The 21,374-nt window shown below is 32.1% G+C and overlaps 1 protein-coding gene across 3 annotated transcripts; it reads left to right on the top strand.

Annotated features, from left to right (window-relative positions):
- The first annotated feature begins 2,070 nt into the window (after positions 1-2,070).
- LOC129222615 (decapping and exoribonuclease protein-like) lies at positions 2,071-20,294 on the top strand. Of its 3 annotated transcripts, none has more exons than XM_054857141.1 (6): positions 2,071-2,467; positions 11,506-11,735; positions 13,312-13,540; positions 15,820-15,955; positions 16,044-16,129; positions 19,919-20,294. In XM_054857141.1, exons 1-6 carry the CDS (start codon positions 2,130-2,132, stop codon positions 19,929-19,931), a joined length of 1,032 nt encoding a protein of 343 aa, XP_054713116.1. In that variant the 5' UTR covers positions 2,071-2,129; the 3' UTR covers positions 19,932-20,294. The 3 variants fall into 3 exon arrangements, with proteins under 3 accessions (XP_054713116.1, XP_054713115.1, XP_054713117.1); XM_054857140.1 differs by having other exon boundaries at positions 19,914-20,294; XM_054857142.1 differs by lacking the exon at positions 11,506-11,735 and having other exon boundaries at positions 19,914-20,294.
- The last annotated feature ends 1,080 nt before the right edge of the window (positions 20,295-21,374 follow it).

Here is a 21,374-nt window from a genome sequence, read left to right as displayed (position 1 = left end):
AAGTAGTTCATTTATCCCTAAGCACTGTGTAATATTTAATAAACGCTTTAAAGAAGAAAATCGGATCGAAAATAAGGTGAGAAATGATTGACCAGGAAAGTTAACAATATGCGATTAGAGATTTATAATTAGAATACCTATGAAAAACCCACGTTTGAGAGCTGTGAAAGTTTCAGCAGAATAGAAGGAAAAATTTTCCTTCCGATTTCACCTGCAACTGTTCACAGTGTTTCAGAAAATGTTTACTTAGCGTGAAAGACAGAAAGTTTAGGATTTCCTTCGCAAAATCAATAATAAATTAACCCAAAACGTATAGAAATACACTGCAAATCTTAAAATACTCTTAAGTCGAACAATTGTCTTAGTAGCACACCTTTTTTTCGGGAAAGATTGTGGGAGGTAATTTCTTAGAAAATTATAGAACACTCATCTTCTTACAGCGCGATAACGATGGCCAATTGCAACCTTTCTCAGTGTTGATCTGAAGCCTCATCCCCAAAAGACGCATATAGAATCTTCCGATACCACGTGTTGGGGGCGTGGTCAAGTCTCAACTAGTGAAAAACGGACAATACACATGTCCTTACGTATTGGGGATCTTACGGTATTAAATGTGTTGATTTGGAAAGCTTTTGTACAAAGTTATATTGAAAAAACCGTCTCGTCCTTAATTTTTACACACCATTGTATGAAGATCTTTCAAGTACGCGAGAAAAAACAGTTAATAATAACTATTTTTTCTATTTTTAATAACTGCTCAGTAGACATTAGATCAATCAAGTTGTAATAAATATACGCATTCTGACACCAAGCAGCTTAAAACATTTTCATTTTACTAATTTTTTTCAACAGAAAGGTTCAAACACTTGATAGTATATTAAAATTTTAACATTTCAATTTATATAGTTTGAACAGAACAACGTCAGTCGGGTCCTCTAGTATATATATATATATATATTTAATAACAAATCATTTTTGGCATCGTTTAGGGTTTTCTCTGAAAAGTACCCTGAAATTTGCTTCATGGCTGACTCGAACCTTAGCCCACTGAATCGCGAAGCCCGCTGTTTGAGGTAGAGCCACCGTGGCTACGCATATTCTACTACTTGTTTAAAAAGAAGCGCATATGTCGTAGCGCGATGTTATATAGCCTATAGCGTTCCTGAATGGTAGGACTATTCAACACAAAAAGAATTTTCAATTCGAACCAGTAGTCCCTGAGATTAGCGGGTTCAAAAAAAAAGTCTTAAATTTTACATTGTTAGTTAAATAATAAGTAAAAATAAAACAACGATTCTTATAATATATATATATATATATATATATATATATATATATATATATATATATATATATATATATATATATATATATATATATATAATAAATCATTTTGGCATCGTTTAGGTTTTTCTTTGAAAAGTATCCTGAAGATCGGTAGGGCATTGGACTCGGGGCCGGAGGGGCTCGGGTTCGATCCCCGCTGGTCGAAGACCCACCGTCGTCATTAAAGGGGACTGGGCGACGTTAAATATGCTCGTGGTCTCAATGTCCTCCAAGTGAAACGATACCTCTGGGGTGCTAGTACCAGGTAGCTATTAGCTCTTGGACTAGTTCTAAATTCTCATTAACTGTTCGATCCGGTGATGGTGCTGCCATCTATCGGTATATAAAATAATGGAGGCAAGGCACTAGTATGCAGACCTCGACATAAATACAGTTGAAGTCAGTTGTGACTCTTGAATAGAAATAGAAAAAGTATCCTGAAATTTGCTTCATGGCTGACTTGAACCTTAGCCCACTGAATCGCGAAGCCCGCTGTTTCAGGTAGAGCCACCGTGGCTACGCATATTCTATTATTTGCTTAAAAAGAAACGCATGTGCCGTTGTAGTTAGTCATCTAGCTTAGAGTCCCTAGGCACACTACTCTAGCATTCACATGCAGCTAAGACCAGCCAAGGTTTCATTGACATGCACTGCTCCCTTCATATTATTCTCCTAACGCAACTTTTAAAAAAGTCTTCGTTTGTGGAATGGCAACACGTCACTTTGTTTTGTTTACAACAACAATAGAAGCGACAGCGATTTAGCGATTTCTTCAAACATGTGGTCATATGTTATCCGTATAAATGGAAATAAACCCAGTAAATGAGATATGGTTTTCAAAACTTCAGTCTGATGAAAAAGATTCAACCGATCCATTTCAATTAAGCGGTGCACATGATCGACATGTGTTTGGGAAACCAAGAGAAATAGGATTCTTTTCTATCGATTCAAGCCGGCAATTGTTAGAGAACAAAAGTCAAATGAAATATTTAGTTTTTCCTCTGAAAATGCGCGATTTGGAAATTGATCTAAATGTTAATTGTAAATTGGATGTTTTTCATTATTACAATACAATTGAAAAAATGTATCAAACATTGAAGTGGCTATCGCGTAACCAGAAGAAACTCCAGACACTTTCGAAGTTTGTTTGTTTTTCTATGTTGCTTTATTATCATATTATTTATAAATTAAATGAAATATTGTGTTTTAAAATATAGTTGTCTTTAATCCTAAATAAAACACTTGAACTCTTTTTAACACTACCACGGTTAATACGAAATCACGGCTAAAACTATAATTAAATTTTGTTTACTATTAAATTACATTAAAAATGTTACAGATAATACGAGACCAAAATGACTTATTAAGCTTATATATTATTATAAGCTTCGGTTAAAACAAAACTTCTGACCTCTTCCTGGGAAAAATATTGATGAGTGCTTCAATTTTCTTTTTCAACAATTTTATATCACTTTAGAAAGCTCTCCATGAATTCCTTAATCCTGTCAGTAACTTCCAACCATTTTCTTTTATTCAAGTAGTGACAGTTATTCAACCATTTCCGGGTGGTGTAGCACTGAAATTTTAAGTGAAAGTGAAACTGCTGTCAACACAGGCATTATCACCCAATTGTCCTTTATATCACCTGCCTCTTCTTAATCTTGAACATACACCCCCAAGTTCATACTTGTTAGCTCTCTAGGGAGTGGAAAATATTCTGGGCTGCATTGTGGGTAGCCAAGGCCTGTTATTCTGAAAGAGTTTAAACTCATTACACCTGTTTAGTTTTGGACAAGTCATTCTGCTTGGAGATAAAACTATCTATCATTTCATCTGAGTAAATACCACCTATCCCCTTATTATCACCTTTCTTCGAATGGTTCTTCAGTCATCGCTAAAAAGATTTTGCACAATAAAAATTACTATCCGACTATTTCTGACCTTCTATTTAGTATCTCCTAGAATTTCAATAAAGCACGTTATTTCATGCTGTAAATAAGCTTAGCTTTTTCTGGTTCATCCAAGAAAAAATTCCGTAGTATCTATCCTGTCTGGCAGTCCAACGTTTCTTACGAACTGAATGTTGCTTTATTTGGTAGCCCATTAAAAGCTGAAAATGGCAAGCATAAAAAGAAAGGCACTAACAATTCGTGAAAAGAACCTTATAAATGAGTTACAAAGCAGTTCTGTTTTAAATTTACATATTTATTTTTCCCCATTTTACTTATTCAGCATGGATATGAATAACTGTTAATAAGAACAAATTTGAATTTTTGGCATTTCGTATTACTGACTCAACTGTAGTTAGATATTTTAAGGTGTCATGAGTGGGCAATTACCACCTCCCCTGCTTTAACAAATTAATGTACTTACACGTAAGTGGCCACAATTTTGTTATTTTTTGATTGAATTTTTTCATACCCTTTGACCTCTCCTAGAAAAATTCGAAAGAAGGGGCTTGCATAACCAATGAAAATAGCAAATGCATGAAATAGAGTTTAAACAATGTAGCATTAAAATTCTCATACATATTTATGCTATGTGTTCTGCATTTAAAAATTAATTTTTCAGATTATTCATGATGTTTTTATTAATTATGGAATATTCTATGTGTTAAGAGAATAATTGTTTTTGTTCCTTAGCTAAGATAATAAAGGCATACAATACAGTACAATTAAAATATTGTTAGCATATTATAATTTTACTTATGAATAAAAAAAACAGCCATTCTGATATAATTTATCATACATTCTGTGTTTTAAAATTTATTTTCCAGAGATTATTAGGCTAATTTTCTTTTGACAAAATCTTTAAAGTTTCTTTTCTTAAGACCAGTACAATATATTTTGTTAGGGTTTGTTTCATTTAAAAGGTTATTTTTTTTCTGTTTGCTGGACAAAGTTACTGTAGCCTTAGATCAAGGTTCGAAAATATCATGATATTTTCTACACTATCCGATATTTTGCTATATATTGGATATTCAGCATAAACTAAAGTCTTCAAAAAATAAATGCATCCTCAAATCGCTCTTTATTTTCTTATATTATTTTTTTCAATATGTAGACTTAAAATTAAGGTTTCTTTCATTATTTGTATCTAATATTTCATTTTACATTTTAAATAATTTTAACGGAGTTAATATAGCATTTCTGTTTTACTCATTTTTCTTCTGTTACCTACTTTTACACATAATTCAGAAATGAAAAATATTTATTAATCTGTGCATTTTCTTTTTTTTTTCTGACTAATGTTTAATATTTAACTAAGCACTTTTAATATGAGTTAAAATTGTCACATTACTAATACAAATGTGACAACCAGCAACAGGCTCTTGACCCACCTAGGGCTGGTCCTAGTAGATTTATTAGTCCTCAATGAAGATCAATGGCCCGCTTAAAGCTATCCACCCCTTTGCTCATTACCATCTCTTCCGGTAAGCTGTTCCAAGTGTCCACAATCTTACTAAAGAAGTAGTTTTTCCTAATTTCCAGGTTAGCCTAAGATTTGAATAGCTTAAAACAATGCCCCCTTGTCCTACTTTCTGTGCAAAAATTTAATCATTTAACATCATTCATTTTGATAAATTTAAACAACTGAATCATGTCCCTTCTGACTCTCCTTTGCTCCAGGCTATACATATTAAGCCTATTAAGTCTGGTATCATAATCTAAATCTGAAAGTCCCCTTACTAGTCTAGTTACCCTTCTTTGAACCCTTTCCAATACACAAATATCTTTCCTCAGATAAAGGGACCAAAAGTGCACAGCATACTCCAAATGGGGTCTTACTAAACTCCTATATAAAGGCAGAAGAATCTTCTTAGATTTTTGTAGTAAGTTACCGCCCTAAGGTAGAAATACTAAAAATACACCACCAGCTCAGTTATTCCAAGTACGAAACTGCAGTCCTCGTGTGGAATAACTGAGCTGGTGGTGTATTTTTAGTACTTCTTAGATTTGTTTGAAATAGATCTATTAATAAACTTAAGGCTTTGTTACTTGCAATGCTGCATTGTTGACTAAACTTGAAGTCCTGATTTATTAAGATACCCAGGTCAATAACATTTTCTGCCTGACTAATGATTGAACCTTTTAAACGATAACTTGTATGCTTATTTCCATGACCTAAGTGTAGCACCTTGACATTCCCCTACATTAATTGCAATACGTCGCTTGTCCGACCACTTAGTAATATGATCTAAATCCTATTGAATCTTTTTTACTTGTTCTTCATTTTCCAGGATCCCCATGACTTTGAAAATCATCAGCCAAACAATTCATGCTTCCAGAAATATTTTCATTGATGTCATTCATAAAAATAATAAACAAGGGAGGGCCTAAAACTGAACCCTGAGGAAACCCGCTTAAAACATCACATCATTTAGAATGGTTTCCCTTCGCAACTACTCTTTGTTTCCTTCCAGTCAGCCAATTTCTAACCCGAAAGTACAGTTTTTCCTCCGATTCCTATATTAGATAGTTTGCTGAGAAGAGCAACATGTGGTACCTTATCGAAAGCCTTTTGAAAATCAATATAAACAACATTCACACACTTTTTGTTATCTAATCTAAAACCAAGGTAACCTTGTCGTAGAAATACAATGAATTAGTAGCACATGATTTTTTTACCTTTCCTGAGCCCATACTGCAAACTAGTCAACAGACTATTATTCTCTAAGCAATTCATAATCTTAATTTTGATCAAAGTTTCAAAAATCTTACAAACCACTAAAGTTAGACTTACAGGTCTCTAATTCCCAGCACTACCATTAGACACATTCTTGAAGAGCGGCACTATGTTAGCCAGTTTCCAGTCCTCTGGCACTGTCCCCAAGTTATAAGAAACATTGAAAATATTTAAAATAACATCAACTAATTCCTCTGAACATTCAACTAAAATTTTTGGATAAATATTATCTGGTCCCGGAGCTTTAGTTGCTTTATTTTTTTTCAAATGAAATAGAACCTCCTCCCTGGAAAACACAAAATCTTCAAGCTGCATAATAGCTAGTGTCAACTGTTGAGATACAGTTATCCTTAAACACACTGGAAAAAAAGTTATTAAGAACATTTGCAATAGCTCTATTATTTTGGATTAAATTTCCATGCTCATCAACCAATGGCCCATTTTGACTATTTCGTGCTTTCTTAGAATTAGTGTAAGCAAAAAATCTTACAGGATTCCTGTCAATGTTATCTGCTAGCCCCTTTGCTCCAATTTCCTTTTCCAAATCGGTACCATATACTAAAAATTTCGTCTTGCCTTACAGTACTGGATCCTATCTGCACTGTGACTAGTTTCTTTAAACTGAGGAAAAGCCGCTTGCTTATAATTTAGAGCTTCTTTAATCTCCCTGGAGAACCACATAGGCCAAATTTTAGTACCAACACCTTTTCTCCTAAATGGAACATAATCCCCAACCGTTTTTGCTAGTTTTTCCCTAAATTCTGTCCACTGCTGATCTACATCGCTATTTTCCAATCCTGACGAGAAAACCTCTTTCAAGCTCTGCCTAACTGCAACAAAATCAGTGTTACTGAAATTAGGCACAAACATAAAATTTTCAACTTTGTACACTTCGAATTCAATCCGGAACCTAATGCTGGTATGATCCCCTACACACAACCACTGAACAGAACTTCCTACACCACAGAAAACTAGATCCAAAATCACCTCCTCTCGAGCTCCCTGAGTGGCTGAGTTGCAACTTGATCTAAGAAACAGTCACCAATTACTTTTAAAAATTCCTCTTCTCTGCCATTACTAGGATAAAAATTAGTCCAGTCAATACCCGGAAAATTGAAATCCCTCTTTATGATGACGGATCCCGTACTGGACATGTGACTAATAATACGATACTGTTCATCTTGTCCCTGGCTTGAATTAGGTAGCCTATAAATGTTTCCAAAGAGCAATTTTTTGCCCTTATTGCTCATCAACTCCAGCCAAACCATATCAATATCAGTAGGTTTATCATTTATGACGCAAATAAAATTGTCTCCAACATAAAATAAAACCCCTCCGCCTCTTTTGTCTACTGTATCTTGTCTAATCAAATTATAACCAGCAATATGTAATACATCTATATCAAATTTAGTAGCCCATGTCTCTGTAATTCCAATAGCATCCAACTTCTCATCTATAATTATGCTTTTCATCTATATTATCTATAATTATGCTATTATTGTGCTTAATAATTTTATGAATCTACAGATGCATTTACTGGCGGAGTACTGGCACAAGCTGCCCAAACATCTCAGCCATGACGTCATAAATAACTAAGGGGCAGCAGGGGCCGTGCTTAGGGGGTGGCAAACTGTACGGTTGTATTTGAAAAAGATAGAAATTTTCTCTTTTTATATTTATTTCTTTATTTTCACATTTTTACTTTCAACAGAAATTTCAAACTTTTAATTTTTAGTGAAAAAATTTAAGTTATCATGCAATAAATTTCTTTAGTGTTATGTATTTTTGTTGATCAGTTTGCAATATTTGATATTTTTCACCGTAGTCTCATTGTCTTAACTATAGCTTATGAACAATCTAAAATATAATTGTTTTTATTTTAATATATACATGTATTTTTTGTGTTTCATTTCTTCTATAATTGCTGGTATAAAAGTAAGTGAAACATGGGTGGATTTCGGTGGGAAGCAGGGGGGGGGGGCTGTGTGTCCTTTCACTTTGAAGGACTTTACACATGGTAACAACACACCTTTCAAAATCTTAAAAGAAAAGACCCAAGACTTTTTTTTTTGTTTTTTTAATAGTTCAGAATTAAAATGAAGAGATAGCGAATGTCCTTTGCTAAGGGGGGAAACAAACACCTTGTACTGTATTACAAGTAGTTAAGCTGTCACTGGATTGTTGAAAATGACTATTTTGAACTGAAAACCATTAGAGAAAGTATATAAATGAAAATATCCGCTGAACGAGCTATGCATTCCATTGCAATATTTAAGTAATCAACAAATATTTCAACAAATTAGAAGCTAAAACAATAAATTAAAAAAAAAAAAAAAACAGATTTACCTATAAAATAAGCAAGCTATAGCTTAGGGCACCCACTTTGTTGAAGGTTTCCTCCTCCTCCGAAAATTTCATGATTTGCTCCTGAAAAATGTTCAATACTTGAAAAAATAAATTTCATTTTAAAGTGCTTGAAATCCATGAAAAGTTGGAAAAGTGGATAAAAACCGAAAATTTTAAAATTTATAAAAAAAAATGGGTGAGGGTAGATGGAGAAATGCCAAAATTAACAAATTCAGCTCCTTGCTACATCTTGCATTAAAAATGCAAAAATCATGGTTCTCACGTTTCTGTAACTTGCGATAAATTTTTGCGACTCACATGTTTCATATCTTGCTGTTTATTTAATCCCAAATGCTGTATTCTGGAAACTCTTTTTTATTTCTTGCTTTTATCTTACTTCTGCTGCATATTGTTAATCTGTTTAGCCCAAAAAATATGTATGACACTAACACTACATCTATTCCTTTTCGTTTTCTGCACTACTTGTAATTAAAAGAAAACTTGTTTTGATGAGAAATCTATAGTTTTTTCTTTCTTTAAACTTAAAATAGTTATTTCTTACTAAGTCAGAACAATACTGTAAACCTGTACAATCTAGTAATAAATTTCAGAGATTGGAAAGGGAAAATGAAGTTCCTTATAATTTTAATTTTTCTAGAATCCTTAAAAAGAAGTCTTTGAAATTCCTAAGCAAAGTGTGCTTCAATTTATTTCTTACTATCAGTACCCGCACCGCTTTGCCCATAGTAGACAATTAAAAGGTCATTTGGTTAGCTTGTATATTTACAAATGATGGATGATGAATTTCTCGCCAATTTGCTATGTTCATTTGCTTGCCCATGTCATGATAATTTGCTCGACCACATTTGGTAACTTGCTCCTCCAGGTTATGATAACTTGGTCAGTAAAATGTTCTTAAAATTGAAATAGAAAAAGAACAAAATTGAATTTTCAAAAAATCACATCCCCATGCTACAAACTAATTATCTGACAAATTTCATGAAAATCGGCCGATCGGTTTAGGCTCTATGCGTGTCATAGACATTCAGCAGAGATCCGGACTTTCAGCTTTTTATTATTAGTAGTAAAGATCAAATGTATAAATTATGAATTATTGTCCAAATGGGCAGCATGTTACTCTCTTGTTACCTATTTTCTAACTCTGTGCACCATTTCTTTTAAAGCGTGTTTTTTTAAAATCCATTATTTTGTATTTTATTCATTGTTGTATATTTGGGTGGGTTGGAGGCGTGATCAAAAAATAATTGAATTGAACCGACAGACGATGTAAGGAAATAACAATGCATAATATTCTCTTCTCCCTCACTTTTTCTCTCTGCTGTCATTGATTTGTCGACGCAAAAACAATTTTTACTGCGTATAATCGTAATTTGCAAAAGAGTATATTTATATTTGCCTATTTTCCCCCAAGGTTTTTGCAGCTCCAATTATTCCTTATAGGGATAAAACATGCAGAATTTTATACCTATATTACAAAAATTACCCCCAGACCCCTGAAAATTGGAAATATTCTATACCCCATTTAAAATGGAGCTCTGCACCACTCTCTTGATACTATTTCCTCTCTTAAGTACAATTAGAGAAGGACAGAACAGCACATTAATAAAACGACACAAAAAGTCTAGCATGGCCTTATGTATCACAGGAGGAAAGAGTACAACATAGTAAAGAGCAAGGGGTGGCGTTAAAAAAATGGCCTTTTTTGCTACCGACAGAAAAGTTGTCCGGACTACAAAAGATACCCAAAACTTGAAATAGCTTAGGGCCACGGAAAGACTAAATCCCGCCCGTTCTTCAAAATAAATAAATAAACCTGCTAATGAAATGTGTTATGTTTTAGAAGTGAATAAGTAACAAAAATGATTGTCTTTTGACTATTAAAACAAAATTTCGCACAGGGCCGCTAAAACTCTAAGCACGCCCCTGAAGGGCAGAGCCTGAGCAGTTGTGCTCTGAACATCACTTGGGACATTTCAGGGGTTTAAAGCCGATAACAACATAGCAGATAACAGCAATGACATATTGTTGATAGCTCAGCAATTACTCAAAAATAGTAGTGATTCCAAAAGAAGTTCGCCGTTCTTTTTTTTTTTTTTTTTGCAAACACTGCTTTTTGCATACTACAGGGAACAAGGAGAGAGTTTTTTCTTTTTTTTTGCACTATTTAGTTAAATGAATAAAGCAGTTTTTTGAATGATCTTCATTTAGATTAGAAAAGGAGGTTAAAATAGAGACGGATAAGAAAAATTAGAGATAGATCGTGCAGCAATTTTGATGTAAAAAAGGTGAATGACACAAAACGCAACTGGAAATAGGTATAGAAAATATGAAAAAGATAATATTTTGATTAATTAATACCGCTACCAAATTTATTTAAACAACCACTGTAGGCGCCGAACTTTGCGTAAAAACGGGGGGGGGGGGGGGGTGTTAAAACTCAACAGACTTCTTTTTGGTGCTGTTTCATATGTTTCAATTTTAAAGCCATTATTGTTTATAAAATTTTAAAATGTTTTTTTTTCTCCCTTTGTTACACATTTGTTCATACCAAGAAATGAAAACATGACCAAAAATCATCCGAACAATGATACAAACTAAAATAATAGCAAAAAAAATGATTACATTATTAATCAGGTATACCTATCCTCCGAAAGAGGAATAGCCCCGCCCCCTTCCCAAATACTAAGGAGCAACCCCATAAAAGCCCAGAAAAAGACTGCTTGAAAGGCACACCTGCTAAAAATTTCATTTCATACTCTGAGCCATGAACACCCTGTCATGGGCACCATTGCACATATTTGAAAAAAAAAAAAAAAAACTTTAATGGTATACATCTGTTTGAATAGAATTGGTTAGATGGAGGTATTGTTATTATTCTTATCAGAATGAGATTTTTTATTTCAAAGTTTCTAACAGTACAATAAATGTATTAAATTATCTTTACACGTTAGGGATTTAAATGTCCGCCATCACAATATTATTTTCGCAAATACTATCTGTGCACCTCGTAAACCCCTAGGGGTTTTCAAACCACCGCTTCGAAATCAATTCTCTAGTAAAATAAGCATAGCTAGGAAAATGTTTACCTTTAGTAGTTCTCAAACACTTTGTTTTTCTTTTTTGCAGGAAAACTGATTTTGTTACAGTTAGAGGTGCACTAGTGAAAATTATGTGTACACCCTACTTAAAAGGTTGTATCCGCCCTCAATGGGAAATCTGTGCAACAAGATATGAAGGAGTCATATATTTCTGTGCAATAGATTCAGATGAAGACATAGAAGAAAATAAAAATGCAACTCCTAAGCAACTCATGTTTCAGTCATGGGGTTATAAATTTGAACAATATATGACAACCAGTAATTATTTTTCTTCTAAAATAAAAGTAGAACAATTGTAAAGTATTTTTTAAATGTTTGGTATCTGCTTCTAAAATCTTTATCATGCAAATATGTAAAATATGTTAGTAAGTTGAAAAGATACTTTATGGTTTATATAAGCTACTATACTTAAGCATTTTAATACTATTAACTATTATTCTTAAAACAAAAGTTATACCCATCAAATCATTTTAGATTTAAGTCAATCCAGGCTGATGTTTTTATTTTCAATCCCCATTTTGTCCACAAGCATTTGGAAAGGGGGGGGGGGGATTTCTTCATTTCTTTGAAAAAAGTAACATTTTTGTGATTTTTATTTCTTAAATAATGCACTTAATCACATCATATAATGAAGAATATTTTTAGTTGTCAATTCTGAAAGCTTTACAGTGTATAACTAGAGCAAATTATGTAAAAATAAAACATTGAAAAATACTTCTTACTTTTAATCATTTTTTTCTTAAAAAGAGGTGAAATTAAAGCTAATAAAAAAACTACATTCAATATTCTAAAGATAATGCAATTTTGTTGATGTAAAACATATTTATTTTTTTATAATTTTAGCCTTACATGAGTCAATAATTTGAAGTTATGAAAATGGAACCAAATTAAGACTTATTAATTTACTTATTTAATCTAAAATAGTATTACAGTAAAACCCCTCCTAACAGACACACCCCTCTTATGTGGACAATTTTTAATTTCTCAATTCAAAGGCAAATAACATTATAAACCCCTCTCCTGCAGACACACCTCTATTGTGGACAAAAAAATTTGTCCCATTAGTGTCCACATTAGAGGGGTTTTACTGTATTTATAATAATTAGTTTATAAATTAATGCAATTACATATTTTGAAACTATTCGAGTTACTATGTCGCTCTACTTATGACGACACTTCCTTCTAAAGTTCAAAGAGTGATGTGACAACAAGGTTTGACTGTGTCACCATCATATATATTTCACCCGGAGAAAAAAGTTTTGTACAACATCAACCAACATGCAATCCGTACTGTTTAACATGTAAGCATATGGATTTACTACCTAAAGTGTGCTGAATTTAAAAAACCGATTGAAAACAGGTCTTAATCCAAGAAACAACACAGTTTGTTAGAATTCTTCTGTAAATTAACAGTGCTTATAGATTAAATAGTAGAACAACTGTAGTACTGTAGTATAGATGAAATAGTAGAACTGATTAAGTATTGTATCGATCTCATTAAAAAAGTCTTACAAAACTATAATTTTTTTACTAGGGGGCTCGATCCCCTGCTTGCTGGCGTTTACCAACCCCTGAAAGTTGCTTCACAATCGTATTTGGTTCATAAAGATTTAAATAATCTTTTAGGAAGACTCATATTAAAGTACATGCTACTATTATAATAAAATAAAAATCCCCCTTAGACAATTAGAGGGTGGTTTCTAACCTATCATACAGGGGGATTAAATTTTTTATATTTTAATTTTCAATAAATTCTCCATAAATTATCTTTTATAAAGAAAAGTGATTTTTTTATAGGGAAAAAAATAGTATTAATTAGTTCTTGAATTTTCAGGTGAAATAGGAAGTAAACCAGATGTATCATCAACAACTCATCAATTGGAGGAGTTTTGCATCATGCTTGAAAATATCTTTAACGAACATACTCTTATATACAAAGCCGAAGTGGATGCTGTGATACCTTACAGATATCCAGGTCCAGGATCTGGTGATACTTCATGCTACACGGAGCTGAAAACTTCAAGGACGCGTACGAGAATCAGTGCAGAAATGTATTTCTATCGGTATGATTCAAAATTTTTCCTGGCATTTTTTTTTCAAGGTCTTGTTCATTTTGACTTTAATTTTTAATACAAAAGTATTTTTTTATTGCTTGAGGGTTTTTTGTTTTGGGTGAGCATAAAAAACATCGCCAAACAATGGCTTAAAACCAAATAAACTATAATTGAACTTTATATTAAAATAATAATAATATAGTTTTATTACTGAAACTTGCTGTTAACCATACCTATTTTAGATGTTTCATGGAGTGAAATGAGTAACCATACTCGCTATTTTTATTGAGACTTAATCTTAGGGATTTTGTGGGTGTTTTTTTGTGTTTGTGTGTGTGTGTGTGTGTGTGTTTTTTTTTTTTCTTTTTTTTTCTGATACTACGTTTTTTTCTCCTGCTTTGATTGAAAGAAATTAAGTAACAAATTAAACTCAAAATTTCAATCACACTAAAAATTCTTACTGGATGCTGGATAGCAAATCTATTGCCAATTTGCTATGTTCTAAGTTACGATAATTCCCCCAAAAGTTGAAAATGCAATAAATCTGCCAAAAAGGAAATAAAATAGGTTGTCAAGAAGAAATCCATTTCATTCGACTTGTATGGAGAATATTCATTATCAATCATTTTTGCATACACTAATCTTAAAATGGAATAAACTAACAACTAATGATAATACACAAAACCAAGAGTTACTACTAAAGAAGTTACAACTGAAATAAAAATATAAATTGATTTTAAACAATCAATGCTTCAGATGATAAATATTAATTGAGGAAGTGAGAAGCAAAGGGATGTAAGTGGATATTTTCAAGTTTTGAGTAAAGCGACTACAAAGATAACATCCTATGTAGGCTTTCATTGATTTTTTTTCTAAATCATGCTGTACAGCAGCTCCTTCCAGGACTACTCGTACTACCTCTGGCCCCAAGACAGAGGAGGGGCTCACCTACCATTTGTACTCGTAATCTCCAAATTTCTAATTTTGTCACTTACATCCCTTTGTTTCTCACTGCCTCAATTGGTTCCTACAAAGGCTTTCAACATAAAATAATGTTTATCATGATATTTAAAATAAATTAAAAAGGTGGAGTGTTAACTGAAATTTGTGTAGCATTACAACTTTTAGAAACCTACAGTGAACATCTGATTGCAAAAACTTTTTAATTTGTCAAAACAAATTCAAGTTTACCTTTCTTTTTATGGGCTATGTTTCCCAATGTTAATTCTTTACTGAAATTGTGCTATTCAGTTTAGTGTGAGTTGCTAATTGATTTTGCCCATTGTTCTTTTTTGTCATAACAGTGTTTTCGTGAATGACATGCTTCAAATCTTTTAATCGGAATAATAAATTATCCTGCATTGTTTGCTTTGTTTTAAATGAAAAAGTTATGTTTATGTGTATCTTTTTACTTTTATTAATTTATTTTAAGATTTTTTAATGTTAATAAGGGTGAAACAGACAGCTTCATAATTTTTATAGGGGTATCTGCCACACCACGATGAAACCTAAAAATACAGAGAATTCAAAATTCAACAAAATCATTGGGAATTTTGAAAAATACTATAAAAACCTGGAAAGTGCAAAAAATGTTACTTTTTTAATGTTTTTAATGGCAAAAATCAATGCCCACCTACCAAAAATAAATAAATAAATAAATAAAATAAAATTTTAAAAAATGGTAATTTTACTTCAAAGGTTTTTTTTTTTTTTTTTTTCAAGTATTAAAATTTTTAACATAAAATGTAAAATTAAGGTTTATTTGATATGCATCTCAAATTTTATGCTCATTTAAGGACCATGAGATTAATCATAATATTGATTTGTTGTGCTCAACTTTGCACTTTTTATCATGTATAAGGTTCACAAAATGAATGATTAAGAGAAATCTTTTTAAAAAATTAAATATTTAGTCACCGTACTGTTATTTCAGTTTTAATTAATTCTTCTTTCCTTCTCTTTATTTTTTTTTTTTCTTCCTGTGATGAGACTATCAAGATAATTAATGTTCTTATACAACTATTAGTATTCACTCGTTATTCGTAAAGCTGAATACACACAGGGAATTTTCCACCCAGAATTGAATGACAACCCTGAAGATGTTTATTCATTTAAGTTTTATCCCTCTTATAATTAGGTACTATTTTACACGTAGTCACCACAAATATCCCACCAAAAATACCCATCAGTGACTGAATTAAATGAATCAATTTACCAAGGTTTTCAAATTTAATGCATCACTAGTTATTAAGTTTTTTTTCAGTTTTATAGTTTCTTTTGTTTTACAGAAATAAATTACTAAACTGGTGGACACAATCTTACTTAGCTGGCATTCCTGAAGTGATTTGTGGAATGAGAGATGATTTGGGTATTGTAAATTCATTGGAAGTTATCAGAATCAGTAATATGCCTAATTTGGCTCAGGTAAATGCTGTTAACAATAACATTTAAATTTAAAGGTCTACGTGCATTTTTTTTTACATGTTTTTAAAACATAGCAATTAAATTTTAGGGATTTTGGTCACCAGACGTTTGCTTACACTTCTGTGATTACTTTTTGAACTACCTTAAGAAAACAGTGATAGAAGATGATCCCAAGTATATATACTATTTTCACTTTATTTCACTTTCAATGTTAAATCATACAGTGCAATACCTTTAACTTTTATTTAGAACTTTTCAATCCAAAAGGATTGAATACTTATATCATAAAAATACTTTTAAGTGTAAATGGAAAGCAAAATTTTTCTCTGGCATTCGAACTACAGTCTGTACACGGATGATATGGAATTGGCAAATGTCCAGTTAGGATGAGTCTATCTGAATGAGGAGGAGAAGTAAAAATCTGATGTGCATGCTCCGTTAATTTCAATATGACTCTGCTTAATTTAGAGGCTAGTATCCCTGAAAACTAATAGATGCGTCCATTTCCGCCTGTAAACCGGATGTTTGTCTTTCAATCTCATCAGTGGTCAGAATGTGCCAATGATTTTCAAACTTAATTGATTGAATGTGGGAAATAAATATAACATTAAAAAGCATTTATTTGCAATTGCATATGCATGTTTCAGGGTTGTGCAGGAACTTCTTTCTCTTTGCAGAAGAAGTGAGCTTTTGAATGAAATGACATTTTTATCCTTAAGCTCAATTTTTTTTCCATGGAAAATGGGTTCATTGTAACGCAAAACATGCCTGCATTTTATGGAAAGTTAGTTCATTTTAACATTGCATTTTTATCTTCAAATAAATTCATGTTTACTTGAACTTTTATTCTTTATATACAAAAGAAATATTTATGCTCAATTACTAAGCTTTTTTCCCCCCTTGCCTCTTTCTCTTCTGTTCTTAACAAGCAGTTCACAATCAATATTTCTCAAAGCCTTTTGAATAGGGCTGGGCAATATATTGATATACCGTGATATATCGATATATATCTACTACCAGCGATAACAATATTTAGATTTCAATCCGTCCGATATATCGTTTGAAATGAAAATACGGGACTTAATTACGGAGAAATTAAAATACTAACTTAAAAATACATAATCTTTCATAACTCCGAGTGATGGGTGAGTGTTAGAAATTTCAAGATATTTTCTGCATTCTTCAAACAGTTATTTAATTTTTAATTATAGTAAAAGGGGGAAAATTCACAAGGCCGCTGAAGGTAATTGTGAGCCCCTTCGTCAGTTTGGTTTCTGGCTCCCCTCCCCCTAAGAAGTTTTCAAAACTTATTCTACTAGCATTCAGAGTGGGGTCCTGCCAAGGACCCCTGTTCTTTTTCTGACAAAGCTGACATGGCCTTTAGTGGGTCCATAAAAGTGAACGTGAATTAGTTAAGAAAGCATCCTAATGCAACAATTAAAAATTAACCAATTGAGGTATCAACATGATTCATAGTTCAAATTAAACATAAACCATTGGTATTGCGCTGAATAAAATGTTTAAGAAAAATACTGAACAGAACTATTTATATTTAAAAAAAAAGAAGAAAAATCCTAATAAGAATACTTATGTTGCACTTTTATCTCATTAGAAAGAGTGCAACTCATCTTTTTCAGTTCTGAACGAATATAACTTTAATTCGAAAATTAAGAAGAAACATATTGACGCCCTTCATAACACACCAGCACCACTGAAACAATCTGACGAAATCTCACTTCGCTGGCAACAACAAATAGAACAAAACTGAAACTTCCTAATTTCGTCAGACAAGCGGCACATATGAGTTGACGGAACTTTTAGGATGAATGTGCAAAAATAAGGTTTTTATGTAAGTTCTACACATTAACGGATTTGAAGCCGTAATTATTATAGCAAAGGGAATCCGAGCATACTTACGTTTTTACATTACTTCGGTAGATCATTGCAGCTCTTATGTTTGGTTATTATATTTGGAAATGTTTTTTGTTGTTTTTTTTTGTGTAATATGCTCTGAACTATAACCTTTGCACCCCCCCCCCCCCAAGAATATATCGATATATCAAAAATATCGATATTTGGACAGTGATATATCGCGGTATTAAAATTTTGATATCGCCCAGTTCTACTTTTGAATTTTTCAACTTGCTGATACAAAATTACTATTGAACATGTTGCAGGTGTGAATAAAAAGTAAAACGCGCAACATGAACAAATTTTTGTTTCTTAAATGCAAAAATTTTTTCTGAAAATTAATATTTTTATTAAGATACATAATGGATCGTACTCATATTCAAATATATAAAAAATCAAAATCCAAAAATTAAAATTCCTGGGCTTAGGAATGTAATTAATCATAAAGACATGTGAAAACAATGTTATAAGGAAGCATTTAAAAGGTATTCAAAGAAAAATTTCAAGCATTTGTATTTGGAATTTATACAAAATTCCAGGGGCATTTTTGCAAAAATTGTGTTTTCCCCGGTAGCTAAAATTGCTTTCCCCAAATTTTTTTTTCTATACCTATCAACTCAAAATTGGGTTAATACGTAGGAATATAGAAGTTCTGAATCGAAAATAAAACCTGCATTTTTATGACATATTCTTGTGCATCCCTTATCAATATATATATCTAGATAGATATATAATTCTGAGTTTTGAAATTTTGCAACATTTGACTTGCTTTTTTTTAATACCCTAAAAGAAGTTCCTGGACAAATCCATAGAAGTTATAAACCTCTTTAACCCGTTCGCACCCAGCGTCACGCGGACGCTACGCAACGATTCCTCTCCTATCAGCCCAGCGTCACTTATCCGCTACGCGCTCTGATCTACGCTGTAGTCCCAGCGTCACGTATATGCTTTCTCGAAATGGAACGATTGAATTGAATATTTAAATGATACTAGATGGCGCTAAATGGCTATAACTTTAATCATATTCGAGTCACATGGTATTTGACCTTCATGTACACGCTTTAGTTTCTTATTTGGGCCTCTCAATGGGATAGATTTTTTTTTATGTAAACAACAGTGAATCCCTGCTCTGCGCATATGATTTATGAGGTCTCAATTGCTCTTGTTTATATCTTTGCTTCTCTTTTTTTTTACGAGTAATTGAAAGAGATATATATATATAGCTGAATAAATTATGGGGGAGGGAAGGAAGGCTAAAATATTTTTGCGTATGTGTTCCAGACTTTTGGGATTCCCCGTTCGATGAGAGTATAGGAATGATTTCAAGAGGCCTGATGTTTATGATTATTTTTGAATCCTTTCTGATATTGTTCTTCTGTATTTATTCTTTTTTATTTGGGGATAGAAAAATGCAATAAAAATGATTAGCGAAGTGAGTGAAAGGGAATGTTTTCGAGTGAATTATGAAGCAGTTTTGAGACTTGTCGCGTGGGAAATATAACTAGTTTAAATTCGTTGACCTAAGTTGTTTTAATCAAAATTACATAAGGAACATATTTTTTTGCTACATTTCTTTTTATTTGATTCCACACTCACGATGTCAAACTCTAACTTTGTTTTTGTGCACATATCATTTAATTTTGTGCACATGGTTAAAGTTTTAGTATTCTACTTATTTTACTTCCTTCTAATAATGTAATAGTCTTTATATTAATAATTAGTAATCAGTAGTACATTGTTTAAGCAAAATTAAAATTTCAAGCCATTATTTTGAGATGCTGATTTTATATGAATATTTTTGTTCAGTTAGGCTTAACTGCTGTAAATGCTCGGGCCGATGGCGGCGTTCCATTTCAGAACGTTCGGTCCCGTAGCTGCGCTTCGTTTTCCGAGCGCTGGTCCTCAAGGGGTTAATTGGACGATTCCTGAAAGTTTTCCTATACATATTATATAAACTCCAGCTCCTTCTTTCTTTGGCTGATTTATAATCTTTTGTTACTTTTAAAATTACTTTTTGCATTATGTATGACTCTTTATTTCTTGATAGCACAGTTTATCATTTTAAATACACATCTGGGGATACAGTTTACTGCAAGAGAATGATCAATCCAGAGGCAAGGTATCAAGTTATTCCAAAGTGGTATGTTGAAAGCATGAAGAACATAAAATAAAGTGAACCAGATTTTATTCTCTATCACAGACTTATTGAGTTTTAAAATTTTATGTAGATATTTTATAAGACAAATAAATTTTTTTATCCTAATTATGTTTTTACCATATCTGCTTTTTTACACTAAACTATCAACTCAAATTTACAATTGAATAACACTAGGATTGATTTTTATACATTATAGCAATATGTTGTAGTTTTGGAGTTTGTGTTCGTGAATAGTAAAAATCGTATTATTTTAAAATAATATTACAGTGAATTAACATTGGAGTAACCTATTAAGAAGAAATGATAGTTTCAACTTTCGGAAACAATGGATTTTTATCCTTGAGTGGGCAAATATACAAAATAAAACCTCCTAGTAAAAACCATTTATTTACCTAATACATCTTCTATAACATGAAAATGAACTCGACTTTTTCAACCCTACCTTCAACATTACATAATTTTATCAAAACTTTAAAAAAAAAATTCAACCTCTTACATGTAAAAGCTACCAACAAACATTATTAACAGCTGAAGCAGTATGACAATTTGCAGGTGCTGCAAGAAAATATTAAACTTCACATTAGTAGACGCTAAGTCAGCTAGACAAGACAGAGATTGAAAAAATGGAAATTAAAATTCAAACATTTAGCGTCCAGCCTGACATTCGAGTTTTGATGTCTTAGATTCAAATTATGTTTTTCTCAATCGCAAATTGCAATAGAAGCCTATTCTTGTTTCTCAAATAAAATGGAAATGGAGAAGAAATTCTCACTCCTCATATCGTGACTGGTAGTTTTACAGATTATATAACACAAAGCATGTCCATTAAAAAAGGAATGGTAATTAGGATATGGTAGTTGAGATGTGATGGTTATTATGGCTAATTTGCAGCTGTACACTTATCAATCTTCAATGGTGGAAATTTCGTATTTAGATGAAGTCTTGCTTTCAGTTCATCTATATAGGTGTTTTTCCTGAATTGACATGATTTTTCACAAAAACCCAGCTTTTTAATGTAAAATCTGCATGATTAAAGCATCAACTGAACACAGACAATTTGTTACCATGATGACAAAAATTAATCTTTTTAAATAAATATTAAAAACAACCAGCTAGGCTTATTCTCGTCCTCATGGTAATCGGAAAAAACAGAGCATGAACTACAGTCAGGTGGGGATAATAAACAATTTATGACTGCTCAATAAAAAAAATCAAAACAACTAAATCCAGCTATAAACATAATTTTTATTAAGAAAAAAAAAGATTCAATCTTTTAACTTTGAAGAGGAAGTATTGTATTTTGCAAAGAAAAAAAAAACATAATTAGAAAGAGTTGCGTACTGGGATTAT

This window comes from Uloborus diversus, chromosome 5, assembly GCF_026930045.1.
Source record: "Uloborus diversus isolate 005 chromosome 5, Udiv.v.3.1, whole genome shotgun sequence".
Taxonomy (NCBI): Eukaryota; Metazoa; Arthropoda; class Arachnida; order Araneae; family Uloboridae; genus Uloborus; species Uloborus diversus.
Note: the sequence above shows the minus strand (reverse complement) of the source record. Positions and strands in the feature narration are given on the sequence as shown.

Bases quoted from the DNA above. Each gene is read 5' to 3' on its own strand.
- LOC129222615 (XM_054857140.1), top strand. From the start codon at position 2,130: ATGGAAATAAACCCAGTAAATGAGATATGGTTTTCAAAACTTCAGTCT. The intron at 13,541-15,819 runs GTATGATTCAAA...TTTGTTTTACAG, and splicing joins GCAGAAATGTATTTCTATCG to AAATAAATTACTAAACTGGT. The intron at 16,130-19,913 runs GTATATATACTA...ATTTCTTGATAG, and splicing joins GTGATAGAAGATGATCCCAA to CACAGTTTATCATTTTAAAT.